Genomic DNA, 15,245 nt, shown 5'->3' with positions numbered 1-15,245 from the left:
GGGGACAGAGAAGAGGAAATGAGGGCCTGCGGGGTGGAGGTGGAGGTGTTGGGGGGGGGCAGAACTACCTCCTCTTTAATTATCCTGTGGGACCTCTCTGGCTGCTCCCGGGGCTGGGTCGCGCTCTCTCTCCCTCTGCCTGCTCTCCCTCCCTCCCTCTCCGACCCGCCTAGGGAGAGGGCTCCACTGCTGCCGTCCCCCTTGCGCGGCAGCCCGCTGCTTGCCTCCGCCTCTCCTCCGCCCCCGCCGCCCCATGTCGAGAATACCCCCCCCCTTCCTGCAAAGGCGGGAGGAGGCCGGGCGGCCAGCAGCTCAGGCTGGGGTTACGTGGCCGCCGGAGCCCTGACGTGATAGCACATTGCATCAGCATAAAACAATCCATCCTCGATATGGAATGCAGTGCGGACGGATGACAGCGAGAGCGCAGCCCCCTCGCCCGATTGATTTATGTCGGAGCTGACGCTTTATCAGGCAGTCGGAAAAACTTTGACCAATCATTTTGCAAGGAGCGCTGAGCCGGGCTGCTCCACTGTACTTTGTTGGCTGAGAAGTTGAGCAGGGGGTGGGGGTGGGAGGGTGGGGGGTTGGGGGGGTCGCGTCCGAAAGCCCTCACACCGGTCCGGGTGCCACCTCTCCCTGCTTGGGCGCCGCCGCGCGAGCGCTTCCCTTCCCCCTGCGAGCGCCCGGATAATGTCTGAGAATGTCCATTTCTGGGACGCTTAGCAGCTATTATGTCGACTCGATCATAAGTCACGAGAGTGAGGACGCGCCTCCAGCCAAGTTTCCTTCCGGCCAGTACGCGAGCCCGCGGCAGCCGGGCCACGCGGAGCACCTGGAGTTCCCCTCGTGCAGCTTCCAGCCCAAAGCGCCGGTGTTCGGCGCCTCCTGGGCGCCGCTGAGCCCGCACGCGTCCGGAAGCCTGCCGTCTGTCTACCACCCCTACATCCAGCCCCAGGGCGTCCCGCCGGCCGAGAGCAGGTACCTCCGCACCTGGCTGGAGCCCGCGCCTCGCGGCGAAGCTGCCCCGGGGCAGGGCCAGGCGGCGGTGAAGGCGGAGCCGCTGCTGGGCGCGCCTGGGGAGCTGCTCAAACAGGGCACGCCCGAGTACAGTTTGGAAACTTCGGCGGGCAGGGAGGCCGTCCTGTCTAATCAAAGACCCGGCTACGGGGACAATAAAATTTGCGAAGGAAGCGAGGACAAAGAGAGGCCGGATCAAAGTAAGTTATAAAAAGTGAGGAAATACCCAGGCCGAAGGCCAGGCGAGGGGGAGGGGAGGGGAGAGGCAATAAACTGGGACAATGTGAAGGGAAAACGCGGCGATGGCCGGAGAGAGCTCGGGGTGGAGGAAAGATGAAGGAAGGGAAGCAGGAAGGAAGAAGGGAGAGGAAAATGCCGAATGTCCTTGAAACCGCTGAGCAACGCCGCCCCCACTGCTCTCAAGTCCTGTGGGGAACTGGGGCTCAGGGACCAACTCGCTGGTCTCTCACCCTCCCTTCCCCCTCTTTCCCCGAGGCCCCGGTTGAAAGCCGGATAAGACCCGCAACAGCCGGGAGAGGAGCTGGAGGAGCTGGGGGCTGATGGCCAGTGAGGCCAAGACCCTGCGCCGGCACCGACCGGAGCGTACGGGGCTGCCCCGGACCGCGCGGCTGGCAGAGCTCCCCGAGCCACGCGCAGACCGTAAAAGCCGGCCAAGGGGAAGGGGGAGGGGGCTCATTAGGATTTTATTTGCGATGCAACAGCTTGGCGGAGGATTGTTCCTAGCAGATCTCGCGCAGTAGCCGCGCAGGGTCCGCAGCCGGCGCCGGGAGGGGCGGGGGAAGCCCAGGATGCGGTGACTGAGCCCCCTCCCCGGATGCGCCGGCCCCTCCCCGGGAGCCTTCCCTCCGGTGGCCCCCTCCCCTCTTCAGGCATCCTCGCTCGGGTTGCCGCTTCCTTTTCTGTGGCTCCCGCTGCTCTCCGCGGGGCTCCTTAGCCCCAGCCAAGGCTGTCCGCCTCGCGGGGAGTCGGGGAATCACTTCCGAATTTCGGGGCCCACCGCCAGAGCAGAGAAGGTGACATCCCGAAGAGACCCCAGGGAGAAGAGTGGTGGGGGCAAAGACGGGTGAGGAGAGGCGGAGAACTTTACCCTTCCTGGGGAATTTCTCCTCGCCTCCTTCTCCTCAATAGCACCCCTGTCAGAACCCCAAGTCTGGCTAATTTCCAGAAGGTGCTGCTAGCTGGGAGGAGAGGGTTCTCTCGAATTTTTTAAGCAGAGAAGGGCAAGTCAATTGGGGGCTCTTAGCCCCAAACAATAACCTACATGCATGCCGGTGGGTTGAGTCCTCACCTCTTAATCATTTGGGGGAGTAAAGAGTCAGATTTTTAGTTTCTGTGCGCCGCACCAGATCCCACCAATAGAGTGGTCCACTGAACCTTTGGAGCTCCTTGCCTGCAAAAAGTAAAAAGCTGCCCCACTCTCCCCAGGCTCCTTGTGGGTCCCACACCTCCAACCAGCCAGGTCAAACCATAAGAGCTGGCATTTGGGGAAACAGCTCTTCCCAAACCCTCCCTCACATACTCAGACACCACCACCCCATACCCCTAATCTGCCTGGAAAGCCCATTATTGCAAGGCGGCCATTTGGCTAGGATCAATTATTAACAGTTTTTTTCCCCTCTTTCATATTTAATGCGGCTGTGGGTCCCATCCCAGACAATCACATTAATAGTGCTGCAAATTGGTAAGACATGGTGCTTAGTGTAGGATGAACTGAATATTTTTTTTTAATTCAATGCTTTTCATTTGGGGAGAAGAAAGCTGGGAGAGGGTGGATATTATTTTTAATTAGCTCAGCTTTATTTGGCAACTTTTCTGAGTTCTAGGGTCTGGGGAAAGATTGTAAGGAGAAAAAGAGAACCCTGTATATATTTTTGTTTCCTCTTTTTGCCCTTCTTTAACTCAGTATCTGCCCCCTTTATCTGTCCCCTTCCACATATACAGGACCAATTAAAAGGCTAGATGTGCTGTGAAGAGCTCTCTGTTACTCCTACCTTATCTCTGGCTCTCCACCTTGGGACTGGAGCAATTTTGCCCCCCCCCCCCAGTTTCCCTGAACTTGTGTTAACCAAACTGCAAGCTGAGCAGCAGAAAAGAAGAGGCTATTGCAGCCATAAGTAATCTGTGAGCCCTAGTGCTTCCCTGTCCAGAGGCTGGAGTTGATAAATGGTTGCAATTGGGTTGCTCATGAATTGGAGTGTGCTGAATGTTTGCGGCTCTAAGTGTGGACCCATATTTGTGGTGTGTGGTGGCAGGGAGGGGGAATGTCTATGTAGCTACACATGCCTGCTGCCATGTGGCCTAGAGATGCAAGCTCTCTCATGATCAGGGCAGGGTGTACTAGGGGATCTCTTGGATATGACTGAAGAGAAGCCATTCTCCCTCTCCCAATTCCTCATCTCTCCTCTAAGACCTAGAGCCAGGGATCCTTCAGGCTGACCTCACCTAGCCATTCTAGTGTGCTGATGGTGGGGCTCCAGACATGCTGGGCTCTGACCTGAGTCCTACCAGTTTGGATCCAAGTGGAAATAGATTGAGAGAACTTGAGGCATTCTTGAAGCTCTGAAAGTATGTGAGGAAGCCTAGGCACAAGTTTGGCTTCATCCTTTCTAAAGTGTCTATAGTGGCTGCTGGCCCATTTCTGGGACCTTGTCTGGAAGCTTGAAGGCCCAGGTGCTCTTCTCCAATGTCAGATGGAGAGAGGAGACCAAGGGTGCACTTCTTGGTCTGGGGCCCTTCACCCCCTTCCTTCCTTTGATTCTATCCCTGCTTCTCTTTCAGCCAACCCCTCTGCCAACTGGCTGCACGCCCGCTCTTCCCGGAAAAAGCGCTGTCCCTACACCAAATACCAGACGCTGGAGCTAGAGAAGGAGTTTCTGTTCAATATGTACCTCACCAGGGACCGCAGGCACGAAGTGGCCAGACTCCTCAATCTGAGTGAGAGACAAGTCAAAATCTGGTTTCAGAACCGGCGGATGAAAATGAAGAAAATGAATAAGGAGCAGGGCAAGGAGTAAAGATCACCCCTGCCCTTCCCAGCCTTTCCCAGCCCTTCCCCATCTCGCTCTTATTTATGTGATGGCTGCAAAGCCAGTGCTGTCTGAGATGTATTCAAGTGAATGGGGAAGGGCTTCCTCTCCACAATCCCTCAACTGCACCTAGAGCCTGCCTCCTTTCCTTTGCCCATACCTGTCCCTCCCTTCTTCCTGGGTGTCAGAAGAAAGTTTTGTTAAGTTAGAAGATAGAAGTAGTTGGTTCCTAAGAAAGGGATGGGCCACCAGGAAAGAGAGATGCTAGTCAAACTCCTAGAATCCCCTGTAATTTTTCTGAGAAGTCCTAACCCCTCACTTCCAGTTTGCCTTTTCCTTCTCTGCACCTAAGCAGAAGTCACCCAGGGACACGCCAACTGCACACAGCCTAGTAAATGCCCACAGGCATAAAGTTTGGAGTTCACAGTAAATTGGTGAAATTAAGTCAAATGAAATGATGCAAACATCACACACCAAGTCTGGCAGAACAGCTCTCAAATCATCAGGCAAGCTTGGGTTTCTACCCCAGATACAAATATATACCAGGAAGATGTCTAGACAGAAGCCTGGGCGAGGTGCTGCAGCCCAAAGTCTCAGCATCCCAATACCATCCCACATGGAATTGCCAACTATACCCCAGGACACCGCCTGTGGCAGATGGGGACAACCTAGTCCCCAAGGTGGTTGGCTAGAAAGGGCAAGAAAAGGCAGTAAGTGGTTTTATGAAGTTATCTTAGATGGAGCCCCTTCCATATACATTTTGTTGCAGGAAATGTTAATTCTGCATGATGTTTTCTTCACCTTCCAACAAAAGAAGGTCAAACTGTGGGTTGTAGAGCCTTGATAATGTCCTCCCCCTTTCATCTGTGCCCCACTTGACAGAGACTGTAGCTTTTCTTGCTCTGCACAGCCCTGCATTCTTCTGCATCCCCTTCAGCTCTGAAATCAACTCTGTTCAGCTAAATTCACCTTGCACCAGGGAGTCAAGCTGCCCCTTCTAGAACACTCCCTCAACCCTTCACCCACCCTTCCCATGTCAACCCCATTGTAGACAGGAAAGCCAGGTTTGGAGACTCGGATTGAGAATTTATTGTGAATCGACTTCCCAGCTTTCTCCTGGAGTAAGCTATAGGGGATAGGGAGGAGCTATGGCCCCAGGGCACTGAGCTGTCGCATCTCTCTTCATCCCACTGGGTTTCCTGACACACAAGGAAGAACCGTTAGACTGCCCACTCCAGCACTGGGCTTCACTTCCCACTGCACCAGCCTGGGTGGTGATTTGCTGTGTGGCTGGTTCTGTGCATCCTTCTGGGGAACAGTTCCCGCGTGCAAAGGAAAGAGGCAAAATCTTAACTAAGCATCAGGCGAAGCTCACTCTCTGCTTCCTCTCCCCTACTCTGCTTGCCCACTACTCAATCCCCTCAATTCCAGGACTCTTGCTTCTGCTTCTCCTGACCCTGCAAGGGGGCATTCCAGTAGATTTTTTTTTTTTGCATTGTTGTGGCTGTTGTGAAATTGTGCTTGTGTTTTGTGATTTCTTTGGGGGAGATTGTCTCGACTGTTTTAAGTTGTTGCTTATATGGGAGGGTTGTGGGTGGGAGTGGGGAGGGCAGGGGGCCTAGAGCTCTAATTGTTTGTTTTGGAAGAAAAAAGAAAAAGAACAAAAAATATATATCACTCTAGAAAATAAATCTCTCCTGAGTCTCATTCTGTGTTGGCTGTCGTCGACCATAGGTAGAGATCTGAGTTGCTAAAAGCATAGCTTGGGAAAAAAGATTGCTGTGTTCCCTAAGTTTCTTCTTAGACCCTACAGACCTCTGGGCACTCACCGGTGGAGCTGACAGCTAGCTGATTACGACCCAAGGTGTTTAAATTGAGTAAGAGCCATTCAACAAGAGTACTAGGAGACTGGAAGAGGAAGAAAAGAAATATCTGTGGTTTGGAGAGGGGACTGGGTCTTCCTAGAGCAGGGGGTCTTCCACCAGACCTTTGCTCTGGAGACCTCCCCATTGTCTGGAGAGCCAGAGGGAAGGCAAGGCCTGCTCTATAACTCCTGGAAGTGGCTCTTCTCTCAGGCAACTGAGATCACCACTTTGGCTTGGGCACTTTAAAATACCATGCAAGGGAGGAAGGCAATACCCTCTCTGCTATTCCCTTCAGCAGAGTAGACTGGTCTAGACAGGTTCCAGGCTTGACAACTTCTTTGAGCAGCCACATAGGGTTCTTTGCCCCCACCCCCACCCTGGTTTTTAGAGCCATGGAATAGCAGCCTTGTTCTGAGACACGCTGGTTGGGTAGGGGCTGAATGTGGAACACAAATGTCTCCATTGGAAAAAAAAGAATTATCTTCCCAAACAGTCCCCAGAATTAAAGTTTGATTTCAAGAGGCCCTTTTTGGGCCTCTCAGACTGCAGTGTCCCAGTCAGGGCTTTTTACAAACATCCCATTTTGGGGGATCCTTGCCTTTCTTCTCCAAGCCTTAGGATTCCACTGCTATGGGGCGGGCGCTCCCGGGGCTGCCTCCTGCTGGAGCTTTTCACCGGCCCACCCCTGCCACACTGCAACCCGCAGAGACCCTGTGGATTAGGGTAGAGGTGGAGACAAAGACTGGCCCCAGTGAAGAGAGCCTGCAAAATGCCAGGCCTACCCCTCTCTAACGAAAGGATGAAGTGATCCTCTTAGAGAGGCAGAGATAGCGAGGTTCCCTTACGCCTTCCGAGGAGGGTTCCGTTAGGGATGGAAATGAATCTGGCTTTATAGCTGGTGTAGACTAGATTGCCTGGCCATCCCAGGCTCCGTTGGCTCAGCCGGCGCTGAGATTGAGCCAAGGAGTCAGCTTGTTTCTTCAAAGGAAATGCAAAAGGCGAGGCTGGAGCCGATCGGAGTGCTGCAGGAAAAAGGGGGCGAGGGAGCCTGGAGTGGCCTCGGGCGGCAGCTCCTGGGTCCCCAGCCCGGTGGCTTCTTTCAAGACAAACAAAGGCGAAGATGCGCATGGTAGTAAGCCGGAGATGGGGAAATCAGTTGTCATAAAAGAGAAATTCAGAGAGGGAGACCGAGAGAGTGCGAGGCAGAGAAAAGCCAAGCCGGGAGAGGAATTCAATGCCGTGTGCGCAGCAATAAAAGAATATGACCGCTATAAAAGTTTATAGCGTATAAATTTCTGAAGGTTAAGAAACTAAACAGCAGCAAAGCAAACAGTGAGGGGAAACTTTCCGGAGCTGAGAAAGCCGCAGCTGGGCCTGGGCTCCCTGCCTGGCGGGGAAGGGGAATGGGTGGGCCCCCTCTCCAGCAGCTCCCACCCTCAGTCGCCCAGGACTCCAGGTTTGGGACTTTCGGGGAAGCCCACCCCAGGAGACAAAGAGGAGAGAAAAGAGAAGGAGAGTAACATTTTGTTGTTGAAAATGCTTCATAGATTGCAATTTGGACTCTTGTCTTTGTTCTTCACCCCACCCCCCCAAATCAGGCGTCTTAAACCAGAAGGCCCTGCACACACACTCGCCCTCGTGCTCACGCACGCGCGCGCGCGCACACACACCCACCCACCCACACACATCCCACACAGGTCTGGCAAGGCCAGACGTCTGGGCGAGAGGGCAGCCTCTTGATCCTTTTACAGTCCTATCCCCTCCTCTCAGGCCTCTTCTCCCCCCACAAATAGCCCAATTGTTACTCGTCTGAATTTGAAACAATAGTGTGGGGGTTGAGAAGTGCTTGACTCCCCCTTTTATGGACATAAAGGCGCACTGCTTGGCGGTCTTCTGTAGAAGGGGCTGGTTGCAGGCGGGGGGCTGAAAGTAGAAAGAAAAAAGCTTATGACTTCTTTTTTTCTTCCTCCGGTGTTTTTTTTTTCTTTTACTTTATCTGCACAATTTCATGAACCGTTTCGTGATTCCGATGTCTTTTCTCTAGCCCGCTCTTTCCCTCCCCCTTTTCTATTAATAATGAAAGTTTCTCTCGCTTGTCACGGTGGTGGCTGGCTCTCAGAGAACCTGGCAGAACCGGTGGTGGGAACCTTTTTGCAAAAATGCCGCTAGATGGCACCCTTGCTCCACGTGAAAATTTCTGGTGCGGCGCCTACCGACTCTGGTTTATTCCAACACCGCACCTTGTTCGGGTCTCAATCTATGAACTGAGCGCTACCAAAAGTCATGAATAATTTGCACGTAATAAAAATATAGGGTTCATTATGGTATTTCCACCCCATTTTATAGATTTCAGATATAGTAGTGTTCCCCTCCCCTCAAATGGTCAATTTTCTGAATTTCCCTCATGGGGGCTCAGTGTTTCTCGCCCAGTGGCTCTGTTCGGATGGGCAACAAATGCGTAAAAACGGGGAATAAGAGTAATAATAGGAATAATGGGTCCAAATCAAAGAGAATTGACTTGGGAAAATGACATTTTCCGTCCAGGGGAGCAAGCGGAATGTCGACGGATGCGGGTGATCAGGTCAGGTGAGAGGGACAAACCCGCAGAAGAGGGTCGGATGGAAAGGAAGCTGCCAGGAGGAGGGCTGCCCACACTGGCTGGAGAGGGAACCTGGTGAGCCAGTCCGGAGATGGGGCAGTTTGGGGAGGAATGCAGTCTTGGCTTTTATGGGGATTCAGAGGTTCCCCAAGCGGTTGGGCCCCCGGGGTCGCTCCGCTGGAGCTCAGGCTCCAGAGCCTTTGTACCAGTCCGGGTCTGGGCTGGGCGCGCGCCTGGCGACCCAGGCGCAGGGTATGAGTTCCCCAGGGCGGCGGGTGCGGGAAGGTTCGGATATCTCCTCTGGATGCTCCACACTCCCTGTGTTGGTCGGGGTCGGGGGTCGGGAAAAGCGCGTTTTCGGATAGCTGTGGGCGCAGGCACTGCGGCAGGGGGCAGGAGCTCGGTTCCCTCCCGCGTTCCTCGGCTTCCAGGTGAGAGCTGTGGCTCCCGTGCGGGGGGATCCAGCTCTGCTGCCCCCCTGCCCAGGCAAACCTTAGGGGCGCCGGTCTTTATGTAATTTAACAGATGAAGGCCTGGACTCAAGCACTTTTCGTTCTGGCATCGGCCGCTGTATCTGCCCACAGCACCTTCAAATCCAAATTTCCAAATTCCTCCCGAAGCCGCCAGATCCCTGCCTCCCCTCGGATAAACCTGCAGGAGAAATAGATAACCAACCCTGCAAAATTACCCCAACCTCTTTTTTTTTCTCCCCAGAACCGGGTGCAAAGAGAAAAGTGGAGTTTCTTCTTAACTTGAGCTTCACAAATAAATCTATGCTCCATTGGGTGTTTATAAATTATCTTCTCTCTTTTTCTTGTTTTTTTTTTCTTATAATAGAAACATTTTCCTTCCGTCAGAAATTTCTGGCACGGTGTAGGGATGATTTAGAACAAGCCATTGAATTTCTACCTCCCTGGTAAGTCCTCAAATCATGACCATAAAATCCCCCGCACTTGATAAAAATGTTCGCTCCATCAACAACTTGACTCTGCCTTCTGCTGCCTTACCGCCCCCTCAGCCTCCCGAAAATTCCAGATCCTCTTCCTGTCCCTTCTCTCCTCTTTTCTTCTCTCCCCCTTCTCCCCTTTTGCTCTTCTCCCATTCTCTGGATTCACTTTTGAAAAACTGGGTGACCCCAGTGGTAACTTTCCTTTAGAAAAGGTGCTAGTTTCATTTTTATAAAGATTGGGATCCCCAAAAGGTCTCTAAAAGCAAATCACTCTTTTCCTGAATAACAATGGATTGTATGTATTTGTCAGGCCACTTCTGCCTTTGCTTCCAGATTTTTTTCTCCTTGTCTTTCCTTCCTTTTTTTTTTTTTCTTCACCTATCAGACACCCCAGGAAACCATTGGTTCTGACAGATAGGGGCCTTCTAAAGTCTGGGTACCACCACAGCTAGGCCAGGTATGTAGGGAGGCGGTCGGTCTGAGAGTGTGGCACACCATCAACTTGGTTCTGCATTCTGGGTTTCAGGGCTCAGGTGCCCAGATCTGCAGGGAGGACAGGTTTAACTACAGGCTGCCCAAGGGACAAAGAGAGAAGATGGAAACCTCAGTGGTCTTGCTCTATCCCACTTCCCTCCACTCCAAGGTCAGTGGGGGTAGTGATAGTAACTCAAAGGGCCATGAGGAGCCTGAGGAATAATAAGTGCTTCTCCAGAGCAAATATCTTACAGCCACTGCCTGGGGCAGTGGAGGGCATAGAACAATAGTAACCAAGACCAGTCACCAGGGTTTGGGTGGCTAGCATCAGCCTCCATTGCCTTTCCCTCTTTTGGTGGGTTGATGGGATTGGCAATGTCCTCTCAAGGGAAGGTCACATAGAAGGTGTGAGGGATTGGCCCAGGAAGGTTGGATGCCCATTGGGATTGGTTACTAGGTTCCAAGGCCTAGTTGCAGGTGTGGGGCAGCCCTCTGAGGTGCCACCCCTTTGGTGGTATCAGGACCCTTTCCCCTCATTTTGTCTTCTCTGCAAAGAGTTGACTGGGCAAAAGTGCCTTCAGGAGACCCCTTTCTGCCCTAGCATTCCCCCAACAAGTAGAGATTGTGCAAAGCTGCAGAATTAGCAGTTGCAGGGTGAACTTTGCTCTGGGCTTCACCACTGCCCATTAACCAGAAAGTTTCTACTATCAGTCCCTTTCCAAGACCTTCCAGACTCCTCCACAGAAAATCCTTTCTTGTTTGTTTAATGAGGGAAAGTTCTGCCAGTGGCCTGGGTGTGGCAGAGAGGGGGACAAGTTTGGGGTCTCCAGAGAGCGGGTGGGGGCAGGTGCCTATCACGGCTGAAGGAAGTAAAAGTCTAGGAAAAGTCAACCGTTTGCACCGAAAAAAAGAAAAAATAAAAACCATAATCGTTCTCATTTCGGCTTCGTCACCCCCACCGTGCTGCAGTCGGGCGGCGGGGGCGATCGAAGCTGCAGTTTTATAGCTGTAGAGGAAAGAACTCGTAAAATGCTAACAGCTTTTATGCGCTGCGGCATAAACAACAACAGACTCCGGCTTTATTGCGTTTTATAGTTTGTTAAAGAGTTTACAGCCGTTTTTTGGGGGCCGGTTACCCAGCCAATTCCCTCCACACGATAGTTAAACCTTTATCAATAATAAGGAAATTGATCATTAAAGCTTTAAATATGACTACCTCGTTTGTTTGAAAATATGTTTAGGAGAGGAAGCTGTATGATTTGATAACTTGTATTAAAATACCAATTACATTTATAGGACCTTTTAAAACTCGGCGCAATTAAACCGTGTTCTTTTACATTTTTCCGAAGCGACCCTGACATTTAGAAAGACTCCAATTGCCTCGTTAAAATCGCGAAATTAACAGCGTGCCTACGCCTGGCGCGTTGTGTGTGTGTGTGTGTGTGTGTGTGTGTGTGCACGCGCGTGGTTTTTTCCGTGACTCCCCCACATCAGTCTTTGGGGGTGGTCTGCGAAGGTATTTGATTTGTTGTGAGGCGAGAGATATCTCATTAATGTAGGTAGTTAAACAGATTTAATCCGTATTCATTCTCTCACCCCCTCTCCCTCTCCCCCTCTCTCTCCCCCTCTCCCCTCTCCCTGGGTGTTTTTTTTTTTTCTTCCCCTCCTTTTTTTTTTCCGCTCTCTCCTCACTCCCTGGCGCTCTCTCGCTCTAGCTCTCTCTCTCTCGCTCGCTCTCTCTCGCTCTCACCCTCGCTCTGCGTTCTGTCCGGGAGGAGTACGGAGAAGCCAATAGGATGCGGGGTCTCTAATGGATGCAAATGATCATGAAAAGACAGTGCAAAATATGAAACAACTCATTTGCAGGGAAGTAAATCACCGAAAACTGTTTATGAACTGGCATCCCTTCTTCGAAATGTAAAGCGAGGACCTCTTTAAGTGGCGGTATATTTTTGTTTGGGGGGTGGGGGGTGGGGGGAGGGCGAGCGAGCCGCGGCTGCCATGCAAGCTTAGACTTTTGGAGGCTTCTCTGTCCTTTTCTATTCCTGGAAATCACAAAAAGTGTGGCGGCTTCGAGATCTTCTTCGCCTTTTCTTTCTTTTCTTTTTTTTTTTTCCTCCTCCCTTTCCCTCTCCTTTCCTGGCGAGGGTGACTAGGAGCCGGCGAATCCGCGTTTTTTTTTTCTCTCTCTCCCTCCCTTTCCCCCTCCCCACCCCCTCCCCAACAGCCCCCAACTACAGCCTCCGCCGCCGCCGCCGCCTCAAAATTCAATAAAATGAGCTCTTATTTCGTCAACTCACTGTTCTCCAAATACAAAACCGGGGAGTCCCTGCGCCCCAATTATTATGACTGCGGCTTCGCCCAGGACCTGGGCGGCCGACCCACCGTGGTGTACGGTCCCAGCAGCGGCGGCAGCTTCCAGCACCCGTCGCAAATCCAGGAGTTCTACCACGGGCCATCGTCGCTGTCCACGGCTCCCTACCAGCAGAACCCGTGCGCCGTGGCATGCCACGGGGACCCGGGCAACTTCTACGGCTACGACCCGCTGCAGCGCCAGAGCCTATTCGGTGCGCAAGATCCAGACCTGGTGCAGTACGCAGACTGCAAGCTCGCTGCCGCCAGCGGCCTGGGAGAGGAGGCCGAGGGCTCGGAGCAGAGCCCGTCGCCCACACAGCTCTTCCCCTGGATGCGCCCGCAAGGTGAGCTCCCGTACGGGCTGGCCAGGGCAGGAAGGGGCCGGGAGGGCCCAGGGCCGGTCAGGGGGCTGGGCAGGCCAGGGGAGCATTTCCTCCAGCTCTTGCAAGACTTGTCGGCTCTATTCCAATTTCCTATGCCTCTTTCTTTCTCTCTCTCTCTCTCTTTCTTCCTTCCTTCCTTTCTTCCTTTCTTCCCTTTTTGTTTCCTTTGAAGGGGGGTCGCTAAGCGACATTTCCTGAAGCCATAAACCCCTCACCCTACTTTACTTTTCTTCTTCTTCCCCTCCTTTTTTTCCCCTTTTACTGTTTTATGGGGGGTAGTGCAGAAAAGGGTGGTGGGAGTGGGGGCGCTCTCAACTTTTGCACTTCTCAATTGCTTTATAGTTTAATTACCCTGAAGAAACTTTTCTTCTGGGGCAGAGGCTCTGGGGGCTTTTCAAGGTGGGTCCATTCGTCCCCACCACAGCTTTTTTATTCTTATCCCCCCTTCACATCCTTCCTTCTAAACTTTATGGTACTTTTAATAGATTTCAACCACCCCCCCCAACTCTGGTGCTGGCTATTAGAGGAAGGGGCTCCCTTTTTCTGACTCCCTTAGATTCAGTGGTGTCTAATTCTCCTCGCCCCCCCCCCCGCTGACCGCTGCCTCCAAGCTCACCCCCCCACCCCGCCCGGGATAGAAGGTCCCCTGCTCTTATTATACTGGTCTACTAGGCTGATTCACGAATCTTCCAACCTTCTCTGTCTCTGCCCCCTCCCCCACTCTCCCCTCCCCTCCCCTCCGTCTCGCCCTTTCCCCCATTCCCAGCAGCCGCCGGACGCAGGCGAGGCCGACAGACCTACAGCCGCTACCAGACCCTGGAGCTGGAGAAGGAGTTCCTATTTAATCCCTATCTGACTCGCAAGAGGCGGATCGAGGTATCGCATGCGCTGGGACTGACAGAGAGACAGGTCAAAATCTGGTTCCAGAACAGGAGGATGAAGTGGAAAAAAGAGAATAACAAAGACAAGTTCCCCAGCAGCAAATGCGAGCAGGAGGAGCTGGAGAAACAGAAGCTGGAGAGGGCCCCAGAGGCGGCGGACGAGGGCGACGCGCAGAAGGGTGACAAGAAGTAGGCTCCAGCTGGGACTACCAGGGCCGCGGCCGCCCGCAAGTCCGCTGGTCCCCCCACGCCGCCGCCGCCGCCCGCCCGCCCCCGCCTCAGAGAGCTCTGGCCCTGCGAGCGGGGCCAGGAGCCAGGCCTCCCACCGCAGCGTCCCCTGCCGCGCCAGTCCCCGCTAGTGGTAGTATCTCGTAATAGCTTCTGTGTGTGAGCTACCGTGGATCTCCTTCCCTTCTCTTGAGGGCCGGGTGGGAAAAAAAGACAAGGATTTTAAGCAAGGACTCCCTCGCCCTTCGAGGGTGAGCGGCCGTGGCCCGACTGAACCCCCACACCCCCGCCCCGTGTAAAAAGCCTCCTTGTGCAATGGTCTTTATTTCCTTTGAACGTGCTTCTTTGTAATGACCGAAGGTACTGATTTCTGCTAAGTTCTCCCAACAACATGAAACTGCCTATTCACGCCGTAATTCTTTCTGTCTCCCTCTCTCTCTCTCTCTCTCTCTCTCTCTCTCTCTCTCTCTCTCTCTCTCTCTCTCTCTCTCTCTCTCTCTCTCCCTCTCTCGCCGCGTCCTCATTTCCCCTCCCAACCCCTCTCTCCCTGCTGCCCTGCCTAGCTCGCTGGCTTTCTCTCTTGCTTCTCTCTTTTCCTCCCCACCCCCTTTGGTTTGACAATTTTGTCTTAAGTGTTTCTCAAAAGAGATTACTTTAGTTAGCATGCGCGCTGTGGGCAATTGTTAAAAGTGTTCTTAGGTTTACTGTGAAGAGAATGTATCCTGTATCCGTGAATTGCTTTATGGGGGGGGAGGGAGGGCTAATTATATATTTTGTTGTTCCTCTATACTTTGTTCTGTTGTCTGCGCCTGAAAAGGGCGGAAGAGTTACAATAAAGTTTACAAGCGAGAATCTGAGACCCGCCCGGCCCGCGCTCCTCATTTGCTCCCAGGCGCCTCGCAGTGCTGGGGGTTGCGGGTCAGCAGGCTTCTGGGCCCGCTGAGGCTTGGCGCAGAGAGGAGGGGGCGGGGGCTGGAGGCAGGTGGTGCGAGTCCCTCGGCCCAGGGGCGCAGGGGGTGAGGGAGGCGGCTGCATGTGATTGGAGGAGAGAGGGACGAGGGAGGGAGCCCAGAGAAACCCCCTCCCCTCGCGTTCCGAGGTTGCCGGCCCCAGAGACCCCAGCGCCCAGGCCGCGCTGAAGAAGAGATGCGCCCAGTTGGTGACTGTATCCCCTGCCACTTCTCTCTTTGTTTCAGTGTGTGTCCTCCCGTGGGAGGGGGGCGGATAAAGATGAAAGTGCAGGGCTGCTGAGCACGCTTATATTTTTATTTTTCTCAGACTTTGGTGGAGGGCGGGAGCCGGAGGGGAGGTGAGATCCTCCTCCCCACCTCTGGCTCTCTGAGATGTGACCTTCTTTGCCCAGTTCCGAGGCGGTGGCTCGCCGCCTTCCTTCCTTCTCTGCCTCTGCTTCTTCTGGCAGCCACGCTCGGCTGAAGCATCCGCCTCC

At 53.4% G+C, this 15,245-nt stretch overlaps 2 protein-coding genes across 5 annotated transcripts; both read left to right on the top strand.

The window, feature by feature from the left end:
• Positions 1–585: 585 nt before the first annotated feature.
• Positions 586–5,755, top strand: Hoxb9 (homeobox B9). The gene is made up of 2 exons (XM_005321714.5): positions 586–1,217; positions 3,817–5,755. The coding sequence occupies exons 1-2, from the start codon at positions 701–703 to the stop codon at positions 4,050–4,052; spliced, it is 753 nt and encodes a 250-aa protein (XP_005321771.1). The 5' UTR covers positions 586–700; the 3' UTR covers positions 4,053–5,755.
• A 3,670-nt stretch (positions 5,756–9,425) lies between these two features.
• On the top strand, positions 9,426–14,655 carry Hoxb8 (homeobox B8). Of its 4 annotated transcripts, none has more exons than XM_078042174.1 (3): positions 9,426–9,444; positions 12,179–12,650; positions 13,456–14,655. In XM_078042174.1, the coding sequence occupies exons 2-3, from the start codon at positions 12,227–12,229 to the stop codon at positions 13,761–13,763; spliced, it is 732 nt and encodes a 243-aa protein (XP_077898300.1). In that variant the 5' UTR covers positions 9,426–9,444; positions 12,179–12,226; the 3' UTR covers positions 13,764–14,655. The 4 variants fall into 4 exon arrangements, with proteins under 4 accessions (XP_077898300.1, XP_077898299.1, XP_077898298.1 ...); XM_078042173.1 differs by lacking the exon at positions 9,426–9,444 and adding an exon at positions 11,700–11,868; XM_078042172.1 differs by lacking the exon at positions 9,426–9,444 and adding an exon at positions 11,705–11,895.
• Positions 14,656–15,245: the final 590 nt, after the last annotated feature.

The sequence above is a fragment of the Ictidomys tridecemlineatus genome, chromosome 3 (genome assembly GCF_052094955.1).
Source record: "Ictidomys tridecemlineatus isolate mIctTri1 chromosome 3, mIctTri1.hap1, whole genome shotgun sequence".
Classification (NCBI taxonomy): domain Eukaryota; kingdom Metazoa; phylum Chordata; class Mammalia; order Rodentia; family Sciuridae; genus Ictidomys; species Ictidomys tridecemlineatus.
Note: the sequence above shows the minus strand (reverse complement) of the source record. Positions and strands in the feature narration are given on the sequence as shown.